Source organism: Mastigoproctus giganteus, chromosome 5, assembly GCF_048544385.1.
Source record: "Mastigoproctus giganteus isolate SK-2022 chromosome 5, ASM4854438v1, whole genome shotgun sequence".
In the NCBI taxonomy this organism is placed as follows: Eukaryota; Metazoa; Arthropoda; class Arachnida; order Uropygi; family Thelyphonidae; genus Mastigoproctus; species Mastigoproctus giganteus.
In genome coordinates, this window is record NC_143579.1 from 184,078,323 (window position 1) to 184,097,625 (window position 19,303).

The following is a 19,303-nucleotide window of genomic DNA, read 5'->3' on the forward strand; positions in this document are numbered from 1 at the left end:
AAAGAACAAAACAAAAAAAAAGTGTAGATGCAGTATTTATCAAGATCAATTTACATTTTCGTATTCATAATTTATGAAGATGAATTTCATTCGTAACATTTCTCATTTTGACTGTAATTACCTTCCTCATTTTGCCCGATGTGAATGCAGGTGTCATGATGGTTCGCACCCTTTTCCACTGCTCTCCATGCATCAAGGACACCATATTTTGTAATACTTTATCCCCACTATCGAAAACCTAAACAGACGAAAAGTATTGGCATTCTCATTTGCAAAAAAGACAAGGTTATAATTAAATTGTGTCAGAATCTGTTTCTGATGATTTAAAACAAGACTTTATCTGGTTGGTGGGTATTAGCAAGACTTAATTCCAACCACAATTATTCAGGGTAAGAATAAAAATGTACCAAACTTCAAAAAACGTTTAGCAGTTATTAAACTATTTTATAGTATAATAAAAATTTGAATCAGAAGGGGGGGGGAAGAAAAAAACTGTGGGATAATCAACACCGAGGAAGTCATCTGAACATGAGAAAAACTCAAGAATTTATGTAGACGTTTATCATATACTAACAAACAAAATATATCATTCATATTTATCCAGTTATATCACGCCTGAGAAGTCTGGTGTTGTTTTTTTTTTTTTTGTGAAGACTGTCATAAATTGACTCCATCAAAAACGATATTTCAAAACTGTAGCCTTGACTCTTTAATAAAGGTAATTATATCGCGTAAAGTATGGCTATTTTCCATACCAGTGAATCCAACTCCTACTAGTTGGACACCTTGAAATCGTATGTATCCTTCTATGGCTCGCTCTGTGAAGAAGCGAAGTGTTTTATGTTAGTAAAAGTACTACTCGTCTTAACGTAGATGTAATTAAGCATGAAATTTCGAAATATAGGCGAGCCATGTCAGTTTACTGAGAAGATGCAACGTATCAAGAAGTCGGTTACCAAAAACAACTCATTTGTTTCATACCATCGTGTAAATTTGATATTAATGAAGTTATCTGGTAAACTGCCATATGGCTCGCCCTGTATTTCCGTAAGAGCTTACCCTTCTTTTGAAAAAATGATTAAAGTCCTTCACCAAGATCTGCTTGACGATATCCGGGTCACCCACAAGAAGAGTCGGACGCATACCCTCGTATAAACTGAAAAAGAAACGCATATCGTGCTTAGTACTAACAAGAAAATAAAGTAGCAATTATAAAGTGAAACCTGAAACATCTTTGAATATTTCAAGAGTTTTTAGCAACTTTTTAACCAGAATACAGTCTGGAAGAACCAGTTTATATATAAAGGATACTTCCCAAATTAATGTTAAGTAAGAATAACACTCTAAAGCACGTGGCTTGTTATAAATTGTTTTTTTGTGGCCAAAGATTGCAATTTATCATCAGTTGGCTAAAAATTTGCAAGTGGCGACGTTATGGATTCCATGTTGAATCCTGTCATCAGGTTCAACGAACAAAAATGAAACAGATTCTTTTGTATACGATGATGGAAATGCTAAATAAAGTTTTCCTCAATATACTTCTTCTGGCTTTCATTTTTGTTGATTAGACTGGCGGTAAGATTGAACACGGAATCCAGAAAGGTCATCGGTTAAGTGTTTTCTTTTTTTTTAATTTATTTATTGTATCAAGCGGTATCTACTAAATTTTGGCAATCCCCCGTATATTCACAACCATACATACAGTATTACAGACACCATTTATTCTACTGTACAGAGAATGAGGGCGACATCTATTCAAAAGTAGGCAACAATGTCCAAAGTTCTGACTCACTGAGATTAATTCTACCCATATTCGATGACGCTATTCTCATTTCAAGAATAAAATCAGTACTATGAACTCCAGAATGTTAGTTCCAAGACATCTCAGTCACTCTTCATCAGGAAATACAGTGGTAAAGCCACTAACATAACGCCAATTTTTTTTTTTAGCCATGAGCATAAATTGGGTTTTAATACTGAGTTAACCTGAGCCATCGTGATTCTAAAAGAAAAGGTGCAATTTAAGATAAATGAAGTCAGTGCTGAAATTTAATCATAACCTTATATAGAACCACCATAATAACATACGTTAGGCGCACTACAGCCACAGCAGCTTGTGCGCCATTAAACACACACACACGCGCGTTATGAGGGTGGTTCTATATAAGGGTGGTTCCTCCTGTTATGTACACAGAACAATTGAACATCTTAAGGAGAAAAAGTGCACTTACCCTATCAACCTTCCATATTTCTTGTATACCTTCTGTTGTTTTTCATGAATTGACTGCGGAGAAATGAAATAGAAATCTCTTAGATTTTGAAAGGAGAAGTCTTAATGCAAATGCTTAGTTCAAACATTTAACAGTCACGATGTCGCGATCATAAAAAAGTAATTAAGCACTAGATAAGGTAAACAAAAATAAGAAAGTTTATTGGAACCTATAGTCGGGAGAAAAATAACTGGCGGTTAAAGGTCATTCACTAGCTCCCCTCTTCTCTGTTTTTCTTCCTCCTCTATGTACCTTGAGATGATAAATATTGAATTTCAGGTTTACTAGTTTGAAGTTAGCGCCAAACTCTGGATTTGTGTTGGATCAAAGCCATTAAGGAACTGGAACACCATGGTGAGTTTTGTTTTAACTTACTTTGGGTAGAAGTGAGATTCTATTTGCGTTATTTATCCAACGTTAACGACAATGGGTCTGCCGTTAAAAGCGCCATTGTCTTAGAATTGGAGAGAGTGACCAGGTAACAACAAACGGTCACCACGCCTGAATCACACTTATAGACTGGGGATTTGGGCCACCCCTGTGTGCTACTATAGCGTAGGATTGTGCTCCATCAAATCTATTACCTTGCAAACAACATAGTGAAGTAAATGTCTTCAAGTTCTCCCCCCTCCCTCCCTACCAATAGTTATTACATGGGCGAGCTGCAACTTTTTTCTTCCGTTGCTCCCACATCGAAATAACTAATTTCTGTGATCGGTGTTACCCCAGCTCAACCAAACTGCACCGTTTCAGTACCCCTGGTTCTATAGAAGCATTTTCACATCCGGCTACCCCCCTTTCCCCAGTTACCTAAACAGTGACCTGTACGAGAACCAAAAGGGCTACGGACTTGTAGCGGGTATCGTTTTGCTGTTGTTATCAGCCACAAGCTGACCAGAAATAACACTCCCGATTAACCGCAAACGCCGTTTATCCGAAATCTAAGGAGATGGAGAGAAAAAAATAAAAAGTCGACTGGTTGAAAAATAAGGCGGGGAACACGTTCCCAAACTGAAGCAAGGGCACAACCAGAGAGTATGCCATCTACAAAGGACACCGGAGAAGAGAAGCCACCAGACGTTCCCCTGGAACGTCTACCTTGCCTGAAGGCACAGTGTATGAAAAATCTCTAGCCTTGAAGACGGTATTAGAGAATATTTTCAAAGAACCATCAAACAGAATTACAACAGGTATCAGATCGCAGATTGCAAAGATTTTCAGTAAGATGGAAGCCATGCTGATAGACCTTCCTAGAAAATGAAAAGGCAAACGTTAAGATACAACTCTACAAACAATGTGGGGCAAATCAAATGCAACAGCGTGCTCCCACGCCACATATGCCCAGGCGCTGAGGAATGGGTCAAACCAGTTACAACCAAACCAAGAAGGGCAACAAGAAAAAGGCCACCACTCTTTGTAACACCAAACTTGGTGGTTCTCAGACCGACAGCCCTGGAAAACACTAAATATGTCAAATCCAGCGAAGAACTAAAGGCTAAATTTATGAAAGATGACTTGAGGACTACCAGAATGAAAGCAATAAGAAAAACAAGAAGCACAGGACTAATAATAGAAACAGAAAATAAGGAAGATATACAGACAATAATGGAAAACCAAAAACTTGCCAAGTAAGGACTAACAGCGGAACCGCCAAAAAAGAGTGGGCCTGCAATTATAATATAATATTTAATGTAGACAAAGACGTAATGCCTGAACAAATCCTCTCGACATGGGCACCTGTACGCGGTGAGCGGACTTCCTAGTGATGCTGCTGGGCTTCAAGATTAGCATCACTGGGATTTAACGCCCATACCTTTGTTCCAGGGTTACATCTGTGGAATCCGGCCTGTGCAGCCGGATTCCACAGATGCGCCGCGACCCGTGGAATTCGGAAAGGGGGATCCTGGTGGTTGAGGGGCCCAGCCTTAATACACCACTTTGGCCCCTGCTTCGAAAAGACGGGCGGTCTCGGCCCAGCCCGGCCCGACTGGAATCAATTGGCAGATGGTTCTTACTGCTAAGGTCAATTGCGTTCCAATAAGTCTCCCTCCCTTTGGTCCTGGGACGGGATCAAGGCTTATTGAAAACATGGGTATGGTGCTCCTAAGCTAACTTGGCGTCCCATTCATGTACGCAGTACCTGCTAGTTCACGAGTGGGCGTCTCCTCGTCGGGCTCCGTTGTGGGTGAGGTACTTAGGGCATCGGAAACTTTTATTTTACTCCTATGAGTATTATAAATTCAAATTCTTTTGGGGACCCCAACAAGGCCCTTACCTAATCGTGATGATGACGCAGAAAACACCTCTGCAAAAAGAGCCAGGACTGAGGATACACCACAACCATTAGTAACACCGCTTTTCCTCATTCTCCGTTCCACCGAAGAGCAGTCAATTAGAAAGATGTTACCCTTCTTTATCCAGAAAGGATTAGAAGGGTTGGCAGGGTCACCTAAATCTGTAAAAAGACTGCGTTCTGGCTACCTTTTGGTCGAAGCTTCTACCACAAAACAAGCGGCAAAAATCATAGTCTACATCCATAGGGGGAATACCTATCACCGTAAACCCCACAAAACTCTGAATTGTTCACGAGGTGTTATATCAGAGTGGGATCTTCTTCATGTCTCCGAAGAAATCTGCTATGAATTGAAAGACCAAGGAGTGCAGCTGTCAAGAGAAGATCGATACGAAAGGATGGGAATCTCGTCCCTACCCGAGTTTTTATTCTCTCGTTCAACACCCCACCGCCTCCAAGTTCCATTAGGGCAGGCTATTTAAACTGCCCACTGAGGATGTTTTAGATGCCAAAAATACGGCCACACACAAACATCTTGTCGTGGTAACCGTGCCTATGCTCGATGTGGTGTTAAAGACCACGAGAGCAAGGAATGTTCAGCTTCAAAACCGATCTGTGTCAATTGCCAAGGAGAGCACCCCGCCTACTCTAGAGCATGCCAGCGGTGGAAGGATGAAAAAGAAATCCTAAAACTGAAGACAGAGCTGAATATCTTCTACCCAGAGGCCAGAAAACGTATTCAACCAATAAATAGTGGGAAACCTTCATATGACCAGAAGGTTTCTGCTAAGTGCACTATCGGTACACAAACTGAGATGACTATACCAGCAAGAGAGTCATTCACTCCGATTGCACGCTATTTATTTAGTTCACAAAAGCCCACCAAAAAACACAATTGGCTACCACTCCTATATCCGTACCTCCTAGTGCTCCACCACTACCAAAACCAAGTGGTAAAGAAAAGCTAAAAAGTTCTGAAGAGCCACCCGTAATACCAGAAACAATGGATGTAGAGAATAAGAAGGTACCAGATGAATCAGTCTTCGAACTCTTTGCGGAGGAAGAAATGGATACGGGAGAGCGTCCACACTTCTCCAAAAAAGATAAATCCAAGACTGACAAAAGTAAGCCCTCAGCACCTCGGAAGCCGCCTGATGGACCCACCAAGCCAAAGTAATGGCTAAATTCCTACAATGGAATTTACGTGGATTACGGCGAAATACTGATATCAAGGCCCTCCTGCAAAAGGACAAGCCAGTTTGCTTTTGCTTGCAGGAGACTTATCTAAAGGAAAATGATGACCCCCACCAAGCATAACATAATTTTTCGTAAGGACAGAATTTCGGATGGTCCTGCTCATGGAGGAGTGGCTATCCTTGTAGGCAACCAGACCAGGCCTTGCTACTTACAACCAGCATAGAGTCTGTTGCAATTCGCCTTGCAGTGGAATTTCTATTAACAGTCTGTTCAATTTATGAGCCACCTGTTACTGACATCTCCCAGAAAGATCTTGATGACCTTGTAGTAGTAGTAGCAGCAGTGGCATTTGATGCAAGAAAGCAAGTGTTATGAGCTTATGCAGCATCAGCCAAAAAAAAAAAAAAAAAAAAAATCACACCATTCCCTCCAAATGCCTGTCCATTTCCTCCTTAAATTTATTCAACCTATCAACTTCAACAACGACAGATGGAAGTTTGTTCCAGCAATTAACCACCCGCTGGCTAAAGGCAAATTTCCGCACATCTAATCTACATCTGTCTTTTCTTAATTTGAATTTATGCCCCCTTAGGTTCGTAATCTGAACAAGTGGAAGAATTACATCAGAATTCAGCGTGCTCAACCCATTCAAGGCCTTATACACATCAATCAGATCACCGCGCAGGTGCCTAGTCTCCAGCCACTGCAGAACTTAAGCCTCTCTTGGTAAGAGGATCCCATCATTCCCCTCACCAATCTTGTTGCTCTTCTCTGTCCACGCTCAAGTAAATTTACATCCTTCCTAAAATGAGGCCTCCAGACCTGTACGCAGTACTCAAGGCGTGGCCTGACTATTGCCTTGTACAGAGGGACAATCACCTCCTTTTCCCTGCTAGCAAAATTCCTATATATCATTGACAAAACCCCATGACCTAGCCTGGCTGCATTGCTCAGGAAACTTCATATCTGCCTGCACAATTACTCCCAGGTCTTTTTCATTTTCTACCACCTTAAGTGTAGTACCACACAGTTGGTACGTTTCTCTGGGGTTACTTCTACCCATATGCAGTACTTTGCATTTATCAAGGTTAAACTTCAGTTGCCACTTCTTAGCCCATCTGCCCAAGTTATGTAGATCCTGTTGCAGTAGCACACTGCCATTACTGTCATTAACAACCCTGCCGACCTTTGTATCATCTGCAAACTTCGACATTAAGCCTGATATACCTTCATCAATATCATTGATAAATATACAAAACAACAGTGGACCTAACACCGAACCCTGTGGGACTCCACTAATAACATTGGTCCAAGAAGAGCAGCACCCATTGATTACCACCCTCTGTCGTCTCCCACTTAACCATCCTTTTATCCATTGTAACTTACCCTTAATACCATTCTGCTCCAATTTGTACAATAGTCTTCCATGCGCAACAGTGTCAAAAGCTTTCCTGAAATCCAAATATATGATATCAAAATTATTTTTTGTATCCAGTTCCTTTGTAACCACATCATAATATCCTATCAAATTTGTCAGACAAGACTTTCCCTTAACAAACCCATGCTGTGTCTGAATTATTGCTGCAGTCTTGTCTAGATGATCCTGCAATGCATCTTTAACCAGTGACTCCATTATTTTACCAGGAACAGAAGTTAAAATAACTGGTCTGTAATTACTCGTGTCACCCTTCGATCCCCCTTTGTGAATTGAGGATATATTTGCACTTCTCCAGTCCGTGGGAACCTCCCCTGAGTCCAAGGATGCTCTCATAATTATGGCTAGGGGTTTGCTTAGTTGCTTTGCCGCCTCCTTTAATATAACTGGATAGATCCCATCCACCCCAGGTGCTTTTCTTAGGTTTAACTTCAACAATTTCTCCTCCACTTTGCTTTCAGTTGCCTCCCTCTTTCTTACTTCTAGGGGATTTTAATGGACATAACACCCAGTGGGGTAGTACTAGCAATAGTGGAAGGGGACGAGTCATAGAGCATATGCTAAATAACAATGACCTCTCCCTTCTAAATGTAGGAACCAACACATTCTTCCACATGCGTACCCGTTCATCGTCTACCATTGATCTTTCTATCTGTTCCACTTCTCTACTCCCTTCACTCACTTGGGAAGTGGAGGAGAACCCATACGGAAGTGATCACTTCCCTCGTTACACAGTGGGAGACCGTGTGTGTCTTCCTTTCAGGTTACCACGGGGGTAGACTGATCAGGCTGACTGGACTACCTTCCAACATCAGGCAAATTTTGACCTCAGTACCGTCAGTCAGGAGCCTGTCAATGATGCAGTAACGTACATCACAGAAATTATTGTCCAAGCAGCTGCGAATGCCGTCCCAAAAACAACTGCCCAGTTTCCACTATTTCCCAAACCATGGTGGAATTAACAATGCACAGCAGCAAAAAAGGCTCAAAACAAAGCGTGGGGGATATTCCGCTAATATCCTACCACGACCAACCTTATTGTCTTTAAACGCGCACCAGCCAAAGCACGCTACATCCGCCGTCAGAGTCGAAAGGAATCGTGGATACGTTTTACTTCATCATTTACTCAGTCCACTAGTACAAAGTTGGACTGGGACAAAATCCGGAAAATGATGGGAAATTATTCATCCCAGAATTCTTCAATCATAGATTATAATGAATGCACTATTGCAGAGCCGACTGCAATAGCCAATGCTCTTGTGGAAACATTTTCTAACATCTCTGCGACATCGTATTCCCCTGAGTTCCTGGTCCTGAAATATAAAATCGAAAACCAGGCACTTAATTTTAAGTCTAAGAGCCTTTATCCCTACAACGGGACATTCACTATACAGGAACTGAAAAGAGTCCTCACTCTTTCCAAGGCGAGTGCTGTTGGACCAGATGGCATCCATTATGAAATGATTAAGCATCTTCCACCAAAATCTATGGATCACCTGCTCCTTCTATATAACAGAATCTTTATTGAAGGGCAGTTTCCGGATTCCTGGCGCAAAGCGATCGTTCTTGCCGTTGCTAAGCCAGGAAAGGATCCAAAAGTAACTACTAATTGTCATCCTATTGCTCCGACTAGCTGTCTGTGCCAAATCCTAGAGAGAATGGTTAACTTTCGTTTAATGTGCCATTTAGAATCGAATGACCTTCTCTCTAACATCCAGTGCGGCTTTCAACGGAACCGGTCCACTCTGGACCATCTTATTAGATTGGAAACATCCATCCGGGATGCTTTCCTAAAACGTGAACATTTGATGTCTGTATTCTTTGAAATGGAGAAAGCATATGACACAAGTTGGAGATTTGGCATCTTAAAAGATTTGCATAGCCTTGGTCTTAGAGGGCATCTCCCCATTTTTATTAAAAACTTTTTAGCCAATCGATCTTTCCAAGTTCGCGTGGTATCCTTACTCTCTCATCCCTTCTGTCAAGAGGAGGTAGTACCACAAGGATCAGTATTAAGTGTCACACTTTTCGCAATCAAAGTAAATTCCATCACCGTACAACTTCCTCCAACTGTAAAGACTGCTCTCAATGTTGATGACTTCAGCATATTTTGTCAGTCATGCAACATGAGGGTTATTGAAAGGCAACTGCAAAAAAGCCATTGATTGCCTAAATTCGTGGGCACTGTCTAATGGATTCAGATGCTCGCCGCAGAAGACCGTTTGCGTACACTTTTGTCGTAAGCGTAATCTTCAACCTGAACCTGAATTAATGCTCGGACAAAATGCTATTCCAGTAGAGGCGGACACAACATTCTTGGGACTCCTATTCGATAAAAAGCTGACCTTTCTGGATCACACCCGTCAACTCCGCACAAAGTGCACAACAGGCCTGAATATTCTGCGCTTTCTCTCGTCTACATCTTGGAGTGCAGACAGATGCACGCTATCGTGCGCTTATACGATCCAGACTAGATTACGGGTCCCTGGTATACAATTCGGCCAGAGACAGCGTATTTCGTTGGCTGGATCCTGTACATCATCAGGCTCTCCGTATCGCTATTGGAGCATATCGAACATCTCCTGTCCAGAGCTTATACGTCGAACCAAACGAACCACCGTTATCACTTCCACGTAAGCAGTTGTCTCTAGAGTACGCCTTAAAACTGAATTCCTGGCCAGACCATCCTACATGGCTATTCGTTTTTGAGCCACGAAGGGAAAATTTGTACAACACCCGTAAGACTGCCAATCGTCCTTTTGGTATTTGTCTCCAAGAGCTACTCAAAGAACTTAAGATCAAGGTAGACAAGATTGCCCAAACACCAAAGCAACCTCTTCCACCCTGGCATGCTGATGTTTCAGCATGTGACTTGTCCCTTAGAAATTGGGGAAAGTCGGACTCTCCATCATCTGTCTACCTGCAGCTTTATTCAGCACACCGAGCTGAACATTCAGTCTTCGTGCCAGTTTACACAGACGGCTCGAAGTCGGAATCATATGTGGGATCTGCCGCTGTCTTTACAGACAGCACTACATCGGAGCAGATTCCCTCTGAATGCAGCATATTTACTGCAGAGCTACACGCTATTGAGTTAGCCTTGGATCACGTTAGTAAATGCCAACACCAACGGTTAATTTTATATTCCGACTCTCTCAGCGTGTTATAGGCTTTAATAACTGTGAGATATAATTCTCATCCAGTTCTGTCTAGCATTCAGCAGAAGATTCACTTTCTCCGTGAACGTGAATACGATATCCACTTCTGCTGGATTCCCAGCCAAATTGTGATTAGGGGAAATGATTTGGTTGACACCACTGCCAAATCAGCAATTCCCAATAATAATCTCTGCCTGTCAGTTCCCTATACAGACTACAGGAAAACAATACAGTAGAAGATACATTCCCAATGGCAGGATTCGTGGAATAGACAGACTGCGAATAAATTAAATCGTATAAAGCCTGTAATTGAACCGTGGCAGTCAAGTCTGCGCAGGAATCGTAAGGAGGAAGTTGTTCTTGCCCGGACTCGCACAGGACATAATCATTTGACACATTCTTTTTTGCTGAGGGCTGATGACCCTCCTATGTGTTGAGTCCTGTGGCACAATTTTAACTATCAGACACATTTTAATTGACTGTCCAGATTTTAGCAATATCCGTTTTACCGCTTTTAACCATCTGACTGAGCCGTATACACTCAGTCAGATTTTATCTGACAATGACAATGTGTCTGCTGTTTTTAGCTATTTTAAATCAATAAAGGTGTTTACTTGTATTTAAAATTTACATGTTATTGTTATTTCTTTATTGATTTATCTTTTCTACATTTTATACCTTTTGTTATTTTATATCTTGGCATGGTGACCCAAGTAATTAGGACAGTGAAAGCTTATATTTTTTTATATATCACCTGATTTTGGCGCATTATAGCCTTAGTTGCTAATGCGCCAATAAAAATCCAAACCAAACCTGAACAACTAGCAACTGAAATTGTCACCAGAAATCTAAGGAATTTAGCACAGGAAACGCAAGAAAAATGCACAGTAAACCGATACCAGATCTGGAACCAATAGGAACTGGGTAGTTGAACTAGCCCCATCTGCATGGCAACAGCTGAAAAACTGCAACAGAATATATATAGAATGGGGATTCCACCGGTTCCAGGAGCATTCAGCAGTGACGAAATGCTTCCGGTGCTGCAAGTTCGGACACACAACCCACACCTGTACTCAGACAACGCCTATCTGTGGCCACTGCTCTGGCAAGGGCCATGAGTACAAAATTTGCACCAACAGGGAACAGGATCTAACCTGTGCCAATTGTAAAATAGCCAAAATAGAATACACACATTCGATCAGAGATCCAAACTGCCCGGTCTATATCAAAGCAAAGGGTCAATACCAAAAGAGAACCGACTATGGAGACAAACAATAAGAAATATAATACATCCAAAATAGAGATCCTCCAATAAAACGTGCAGAGAGCTAGAGCAGTGGCAGAACAACTAAGGATAAAAGCTCACGAAATCAATGCAAATATTCTCATACTCCAGGAGCCGTACACCCACTCTAAACGGGTTTGCGGATACCCAACTAAGATAGTACACGAAGATGAAGATACCCCTTGGGCGGCGGTAGTGGTGCGCAGCCCAGATTACACAATCACGAAAGTTAAACAACTGTGCTCCTCGTGGGCTACTTGTGCCCACGTATTGACGTGGGCACAAGTAGCCCATGAGGAGACTGGGGGAGGACATTACCCCAGCTACAAAATACCTTCAAGCTTTGGTGGACATGCTCCCGAACCAGAAAATAATCATATGAGGTGATGTCAATTGCCGCTCCCCCATCTGGCACAGCCTGACTCCGGACAGAAGCGGAACTCAGAATGGGCATATACTAGACGAATACCTTTCCAACTCCCCGATCGTGGTGCTAAATAGGCCGCACCAACTGCCAACGTTCTGTAACACACTGTGGGAGGCCACGATTGACGTCACTCTGTCCACTAGGAACGTCGCAGGCCATATAAAGGACTGGCTTGTTCAGGATTCGTGGGCAACGTCCGATCACAGAATGGTTACCTATCAGATAGCAAGGTCACTTGACATAGCCCCAATATCCAAGCAAATACAAAGCCGCTATGCAACTCGCAAAGCAAATTGAGAACGTTTTAAGGAAATCCTAATACCAGCAACGGCCCACCACCTAACTCAGACATATCAGCTCGAGGAACCTAATAAAACCCAACTAAAGTAACCAAGATAATAACAGAAGCCAGCAATGCAGCATTAAAAAGAAGAAACCCGATCCGAGGGGCTGTCCCCTGGTGGACTTTGGAAATTCAACAGCTCAGACGGGAAACAATTAAAAGATAAAAACAATTCGAACGGGCAAGGCGCACATGGCCGGCCCATGAGGTTGAAACTTTAAGGGAAAGATAAAGAGACGCCAGAAACAGCTGCACAAATGCGATCGTTAAGAGCAAACGCAAGGCCTTGGACACTTTCGTCAGCACAACAGGGAACACCGAACCCTGGGAAGTGGTATACAAGATAGTCACCAGTAAACTTCCCAGGGGGGAAGTCATTTCAACCACCCCAAAATGAACTGCGAATGGATGGTAAAGAGACGTGTTCGGACCGGCTGTAAATGAAGAGGTACAAATGCTCATCCTAATTCAAAAGAACAGTGCCCAAGGAAATATCTTCAGAAAAACTATACATCAGGAACTGAATGAATGTGTGGTAGGGAATGGAGTGAAATTGTGAAGATCATTAGCTACTGCTTACCTGCTCGAGAAAGTCTGCTCGTGACTAACGTGGAGAAGTAAGTTGAGCACGTGGCTTCATCGCTCTTGTTACTGGGTTTTAGGAGCATCAGCGACTAAGGCCATGTTGCTCCGTGTATGCTGTCTGTAAATGCTTGTGTTCTGAGGTGGATTTTCTGGGAGAAAAAACCAGCTACCTTGCGTGAGATCGACTAACTCAGCCACGTTGTTAAAAAGACCCATAAAAAATTCCTCTCGTCATCGGCGGGATTAGAACCCATGTCTTTTCCACCCAGTGTGGGGAGGATGGTGAGCGTTCCAACTGCGCTACCACGAGGGCAGGGTTCATCGTTAGTTTATAGCTAGTTATATTTTTTGCTGGAAATGAAAATAAGAAGTAAAACATTTTGGGAATTAGAAAATAGATACTATGCTTTAATTACGGGTGTTCATCATCATCATCATCATCATCAGCCATTTTCAATCCACTGCAGGATGAAAGCCTCTCCAGCAATTTTCCAGTTCCTTCTGTTTTGAGCACTGGCCATCCATTTACTACTCAAAAACTCATGAATTTCATCTATCCATCTCCGCCTTTGTCTTCCAGGTTTTCTTCTAGCTCCTCTTGGGTACCATTCTGTTATTTTCTTAGTCCATCTGTCATCATGTCTTCGAGCTATGTGTCCTGCCAAAGACCATTTTAGTTCTTTAGTTTTGATAAGAATGTCCTTTACTTGAGTTTGCTGCCTAATCCACGTGTTTCTCTTCTTATCTAACAGTCTGATTCCCAATATAATTCGTTCCATTCTTCGCTGTGTAGTTCTTAGCTTCTCTTCCATTCTTTTGGTGAGTGCCCAAGTTTCACTTCCATAAGTCATGGTGGGGAGTATACATTGATTCATTATTTTACGTTTCAGACAAACTGGGATATTGCTCTTCAGTATGTGACTATATTTCCTGAATGCTATCCATCCAAAATTTATTCTTCTCTTGACTTCCAGCCATTTATCATTATTACAGCTAATAACTTGTCCCAGATAAGTATATGACTCCACCTTTTCAATTACTGCTCCTTCAATCATTATTTCCCTTTCCGTGGCATACTTGTTCATCATTACTTTTGTTTTAGCCATATTCATCTTTAGTCCAAAATCCTTACTAACTGTGCATAACTGATTAAGATTTTCCTCTAATTCTTTGGGATCGTGGCTTATGACCACAATGTCATCTGCAAATCGTAAATGGTTTAGGTACTCTCCGTTCACATTGACTCCTTTCTGCGACCAGTCTAATCTTCTGAAAGCTTCCTCAAGGGCAGCAGTAAACAGTTTCGGAGATATTGTGTCTCCTTGTCGAACTCCTTTCTCGATTTTAAATTTCCTACTGTCTTTGTCTAGTCTAATAAAGGATGTAGCACTCTCATATATTTTCTTCAAAATCATAATATATGGAGTATCTATGCCTTGTCTTTCCAGTGCCCGAAACATTGCCTTATGCTGTATGGAGTCAAATGCCTTTTCATAATCCACAAATGCCAGGCATAATGGTGTTTTATATTCATTTGCTTTCTCCATTAGCTGTGATATTACATGAAGGTGATCCATAGTTGAGAATCCTTTCCTAAAGCCAGCTTGCTCTTTCGGTTGATTCTCATCAAGTATTCTTTCTAATCTGTTAGTAATGACCCTTGTGAACAACTTGTAGATATGGGATAACAAGCTAATTGGTCTATAATTTCTAATTTCTGATTTATCTCCTTTCTTATGCAGCAAAACTATGATTGCATTATTCCACTGCTTAGGCATCGCACCTTTTCTAATGCACTTTGTGAAGAGCCTTGCCAGTTTGTGTTATGTCTCTTCCTCCCAATTTTAACAACTCTACAGTAACTTCATCTTCCCCCGCGGCTTTCTGATTCTTCATTTTCTTCAATGCATGTTCTACCTCATCAGGAAGAATATCGGGTATGTCGTATGTGTTGCTACTTTGCAATCCATCTTCCCCACTGCTGGTATCATTCCCTCGCTCCTTGTATAATTCTCTATAGTAGTCTTCTGCTATTTGAATTATGCCTTCTCTGCTGTTTATAAGTACACCATCGCTATTCTTCAGTTTCAGTATCATTTGTCTTTCTGTATTACTGCTCATGGCTGCTGATTTAAATCCTTTGTTTTCCCTTAATGCTTGTTCTACTTTTCTTGTGTTAAATCTTCTTATGTCCTCTCTGAGTCTCTTTCTAATGGCTTTGCATAACTCAGTATACTCAATTTTCTCCCTGTCAGTGTTTTTCTTGCTCTTCATTTGTCGTCTTTGGTTCATCATGACAAGTGTTTCTTGACTAATTTTTTCTTCTTTGGATTTCTGTTTCCCTATAGGTTTCTTGGGCTTTATCACTTTCAAAAAGTTGTAATATTCCTCGTCGATATCTTGGTCCTCAGCAGTCTGCAGAAGCTCATACTTGTTCTTAAGTTCCAGTACGTACTGCTTTTTCTCCTCTTCTGTTATCTCAAAGACCTTTGTATTATTTACTCGAGTCAGTTTTTTCCTTTCCTTTCCTACATCTATATCAAGTGTACATCTTACCATTCTGTGATCACTTCCAACATTTACCTTATTCAGGACGGTAACATCAGTCACAATATATCTTCTGTTAGTGAGGATGAAGTCGATTTCATTAGTTGTTAATCCATTTGGACTCTTCCATGTCCACTTTCTGTTCACCCTTTTCTTGAAAAAAGTGTTCATTACTGACATTCCTTGAGATTCTGCAAATTCCACAAGTCTTTCACCAATTCCAAAATTTCCTATAGCTCCTCTTTCTGCGCTGTTTCGCCTTTTTCCAACCTTAGCATTGAAGTCCCCCATAATAATAGTGTAGTGGGTTTTCTGCTCATCTAGAAGACTCTCAATTTCAGTGTACATTTCTTCAACCTCTTCATCATCATGGCTCAATGTTGGTGCATAAATCATTATAATCTTTAGCTTGTACCTCTTAGAAATCTTGAGTATTAGTCTTGACACCCTTGGTGATGTACTTTTGAATTCCAAAATGTTGTTTTTAAAATCTTTATGGACCAGAAACCCAACTCCACCTTCACTCCTTTCACTGTTTCCATTGGTGTACAGCAGATTTCCGCTTGATAAACTTATAAGTGATTCATTTCTTCTTCTTGTTTCAGCCAAACCGATGATATTCCAATTCACATTTTCTAATTCCTTTTCCAGCTCTAATATCCTGTCTTCACCGATGAGTGATCGTACGTTATAACAGGCCAAGTTCAATTTCCGTGCATGGCAGCCTGGTCGTACCCAGAGATTCTTAGCACCCTCTGCTTCCACTCTGATCCTCTCGCTGCCGTAAGAGGGAGAGTGAAAGCTGCTGGGGACTGAGGGCCATTTGTATTGTTGTGCTCTCATTGCTGGAGGGTTTGGTCTTTTCCTCTTCACGCTGACCAGGCGTCTTGAAGAGAACCACTCTACACGTTCGTTGCCACCTAAGTGACGTAACAGGGCTTACCATCGAGAAGGTGTGCATGAGTGGATTTTAGGGAGGCAGGCCAACCGGACTTCTCCTAAATCTTCTGTAATAGAGAGATATTGGATCCATCAGTGTTTTAGGCTGAGTGTCTGATAACACACAGGATACCTGTTCCCCTCTAAGCCCCAATTACGGGTGTTAAGAAATATAAATCCTTATTTTATATTTTATTCTTTTTCGTTCATTTCTCTTAAATATTTCGTTCTCTCAGTTTTGATGTCATTTCTTTCTATTAACTTTTCTTCTGTTTTTTTTAGTAGATTTCATCAAACAATTTTTTTTTTCTCCCGGAAACTGGAGTTTATCATCCAGCAAACAAAATCAACCTCAGAACGAACACATACAATTTATAAACAGTTAACATGGAACAATATGACCTTAGTTGCTGATTCTCCTAAAACCCAACAACAGCCCATCATTTGTGCATAACCGCTTACGCAGTGACACAAAAGACTGTCAGTTTAATCATTGCGCTATGATGCGAGTCCTCCTACTACCACACAAAGGGGATTAATATATCGGAAGCAACTGCTTGAGTTACTTTAAATCTTTTATGGAATTCGTGTACGGATGTTACTATCTTGTAGACAGTAAAACGTGTTCTCAAACGTTAGAAAATGTCTTATCAGTTCGTCCCTAAGTGAAAAATAGCTCTATCGTGATACTTGGGTGTGTTTTTAGATCCAACCGAAGTAAATGGAAGTGACCTTGAAAGGGCTTCTGCCTTTTCTTTCATAAGCCTCAGGTTGCTTTGTTCCCTATAATAAGACACAAATCTTCAGCTGGAAGAGTAGAGTCCGACGTTATTTTTTTCTTGCGAATGGTGATCAGTTTTGGTTCAAAATATTTTCTAAATTTCATAAGGAAAAAACTAAGAATTTCGAGTTGCATTTCCGGTAATTGCTTTCGAGGGCAACTGCCTTCTGCGCAACTTGTTCTGCTTCTGCACTATATTTAAATAATTGTTTTCTGCGTGTGAACTGTTGTAGAAAACTGCTTTTTATAAAAGGAAAAAATTATTTACGTATGCAAATTAAAATTCATTACCTGCCCAATCATCTGTAGAGTCGATCCAAATATTGGATAGGGTTTTAAATAGGGAATGCCCCGCGATTGCCAGTAGTTGTGGTTTTTCGTTAAGTAGCTGAAAAATAAAGAATTCCGTTAGAAATTGTTAAATTATAAATTTCCATTAAAAGAAATAAAATACAGACAAGAATTTATTTCAAAAATCCACTTTTCCACTATTTCGTTTTTAGCGCAAAAGAACGTGGAGGTACGCAGAAAAAAAAAAAAAAAAATGTACAAATTATATTTCCGGATTGTTTGTAAAATATCGAGAAATATTTGCGGTATTTAAAAATTCTTCAACGCTTTTGGAATGAAATTATGATCAGTTTGCCAGATTTGCTCGATGAGGCGCTCATCCAGCACCCCCTAATGTGTACTCGTAGACACCCACTAATCGATCTGATTTTCTTTTTATCGTTGTTTTATTTTCATCTTAAGTGGATGTTGCCAAAACACGCTTTTGAAATTTTCACGCTAAATTTAAAAAAAAGAAAAAAAAGAATCAGCTGAAGTAGAAAGATGATTCGTTGTGCAATCTTATCGAGATTGCACAATGGTAATTAACTGCGTACCTAACTGTCCAGTTCAAGGAGACAGGAAATGATTGTGGTTTTTTTTTAAATGAGAGAGAGAGACATTTGTCGGCCTTATTCAACTTCCTTTCGTAGTTTCCTTTTGTGTATTTTCATTCCTGTTTTATTTGTACAATATCTTGACCCTTTTTGTCTCTCTAAATTAGAAATATCTTCGGTATCCTCATAAACAGTTTAATATTTGAACATAAACGAGCGTCTACTCACATGTATAAGATTGTAACGAGGCAGAAGAAAAGAGCGGCGGTGTACAGCGATCCTGCAGGAACGTCAACTCCGAACAGATCCATTCCTACGGCAAGGACTTGGCCGATTCACGTGGTAACCTGAAGAGACATCAATCACGATCTGTAGCATTCTTTTATTGAGCACATGATGCAACTCCTGACGTCACCAGAGCACGTGGCTTTGATACATCATGATTGCAGCGTCGTTTCATCTATTTTAATCTTTCGTGTCCGACCTTTGTTCGCGTTCAGTGCCGTGCGCGTCTCTTCCAGCGCTGACGAGGGTTAAAAAATTATGCCTACATTTGAAAGCTTTCAGTGGGGGCGCTGACCTACCAAGCTGCAGTGCTGTTGCCAGTTGTCCGTCGCCTCACCACCCTCTGAAGAGAGAGCAGCAATCTTCGAAATAGTTATGAGTAGAAAAGAACACACCAGTCATAATACAAATCTGCGGTCATCGATTATTGTCATCTGACTGCAAATTGATAAACATTCGATACCATTAATCTCTTCTCTGGCTTCTTGGCAAGTTCTTCTGTTTTAAATAAAAGATCTGTGAATCTTCGTGCTTTTAGTGATGACGGTGACAGTGCAATCAGCGAAGTAGTTTCTAACAAGTTTATAAAGCTGAAGAGAGCAATGATTGGAACGGAGTCATTGCTCTCTTCAGCTTTATAAACTTTTTAGAACTATATGAAATACATGAGAAAGGAGCAGGGAATGAGAGATGACACATGCCGACGATGCCACCTGACCTCAGAAACGATCCAATACATCACCGCGGGGTGCAAGGTGATCACCCAGACTGAGTACACTCGTAGATATGACCAGGTAGCCAGGATAACGCATCAGAAGCTAGCAAGGAATCAGAAGTGGATTCTAGAAAGTGTACCGTATTACAAGTACGA

The 19,303-nt window shown here is 41.1% G+C and overlaps 1 protein-coding gene across 1 annotated transcript in view; it reads right to left on the reverse strand.

Annotated features, from left to right (window-relative positions):
- LOC150085911 (cytochrome P450 3A24-like) overlaps positions 1-18,481 on the reverse strand; it is a 34,071-nt gene extending 15,590 nt beyond the window's left edge. The window contains exons 1-5 of the mRNA XM_090374738.1: positions 18,376-18,481; positions 17,552-17,648; positions 2,232-2,284; positions 1,060-1,156; positions 122-238 (exon numbers count right to left, since the gene is read on the reverse strand). Of these exons, the coding sequence (XP_090230864.1) occupies positions 122-238; positions 1,060-1,156; positions 2,232-2,284; positions 17,552-17,648; positions 18,376-18,458 (447 nt within the window). The 5' untranslated portion in view covers positions 18,459-18,481. The remainder of the gene's footprint in view (positions 1-121; positions 239-1,059; positions 1,157-2,231; positions 2,285-17,551; positions 17,649-18,375) is intronic.
- Positions 18,482-19,303: the final 822 nt, after the last annotated feature.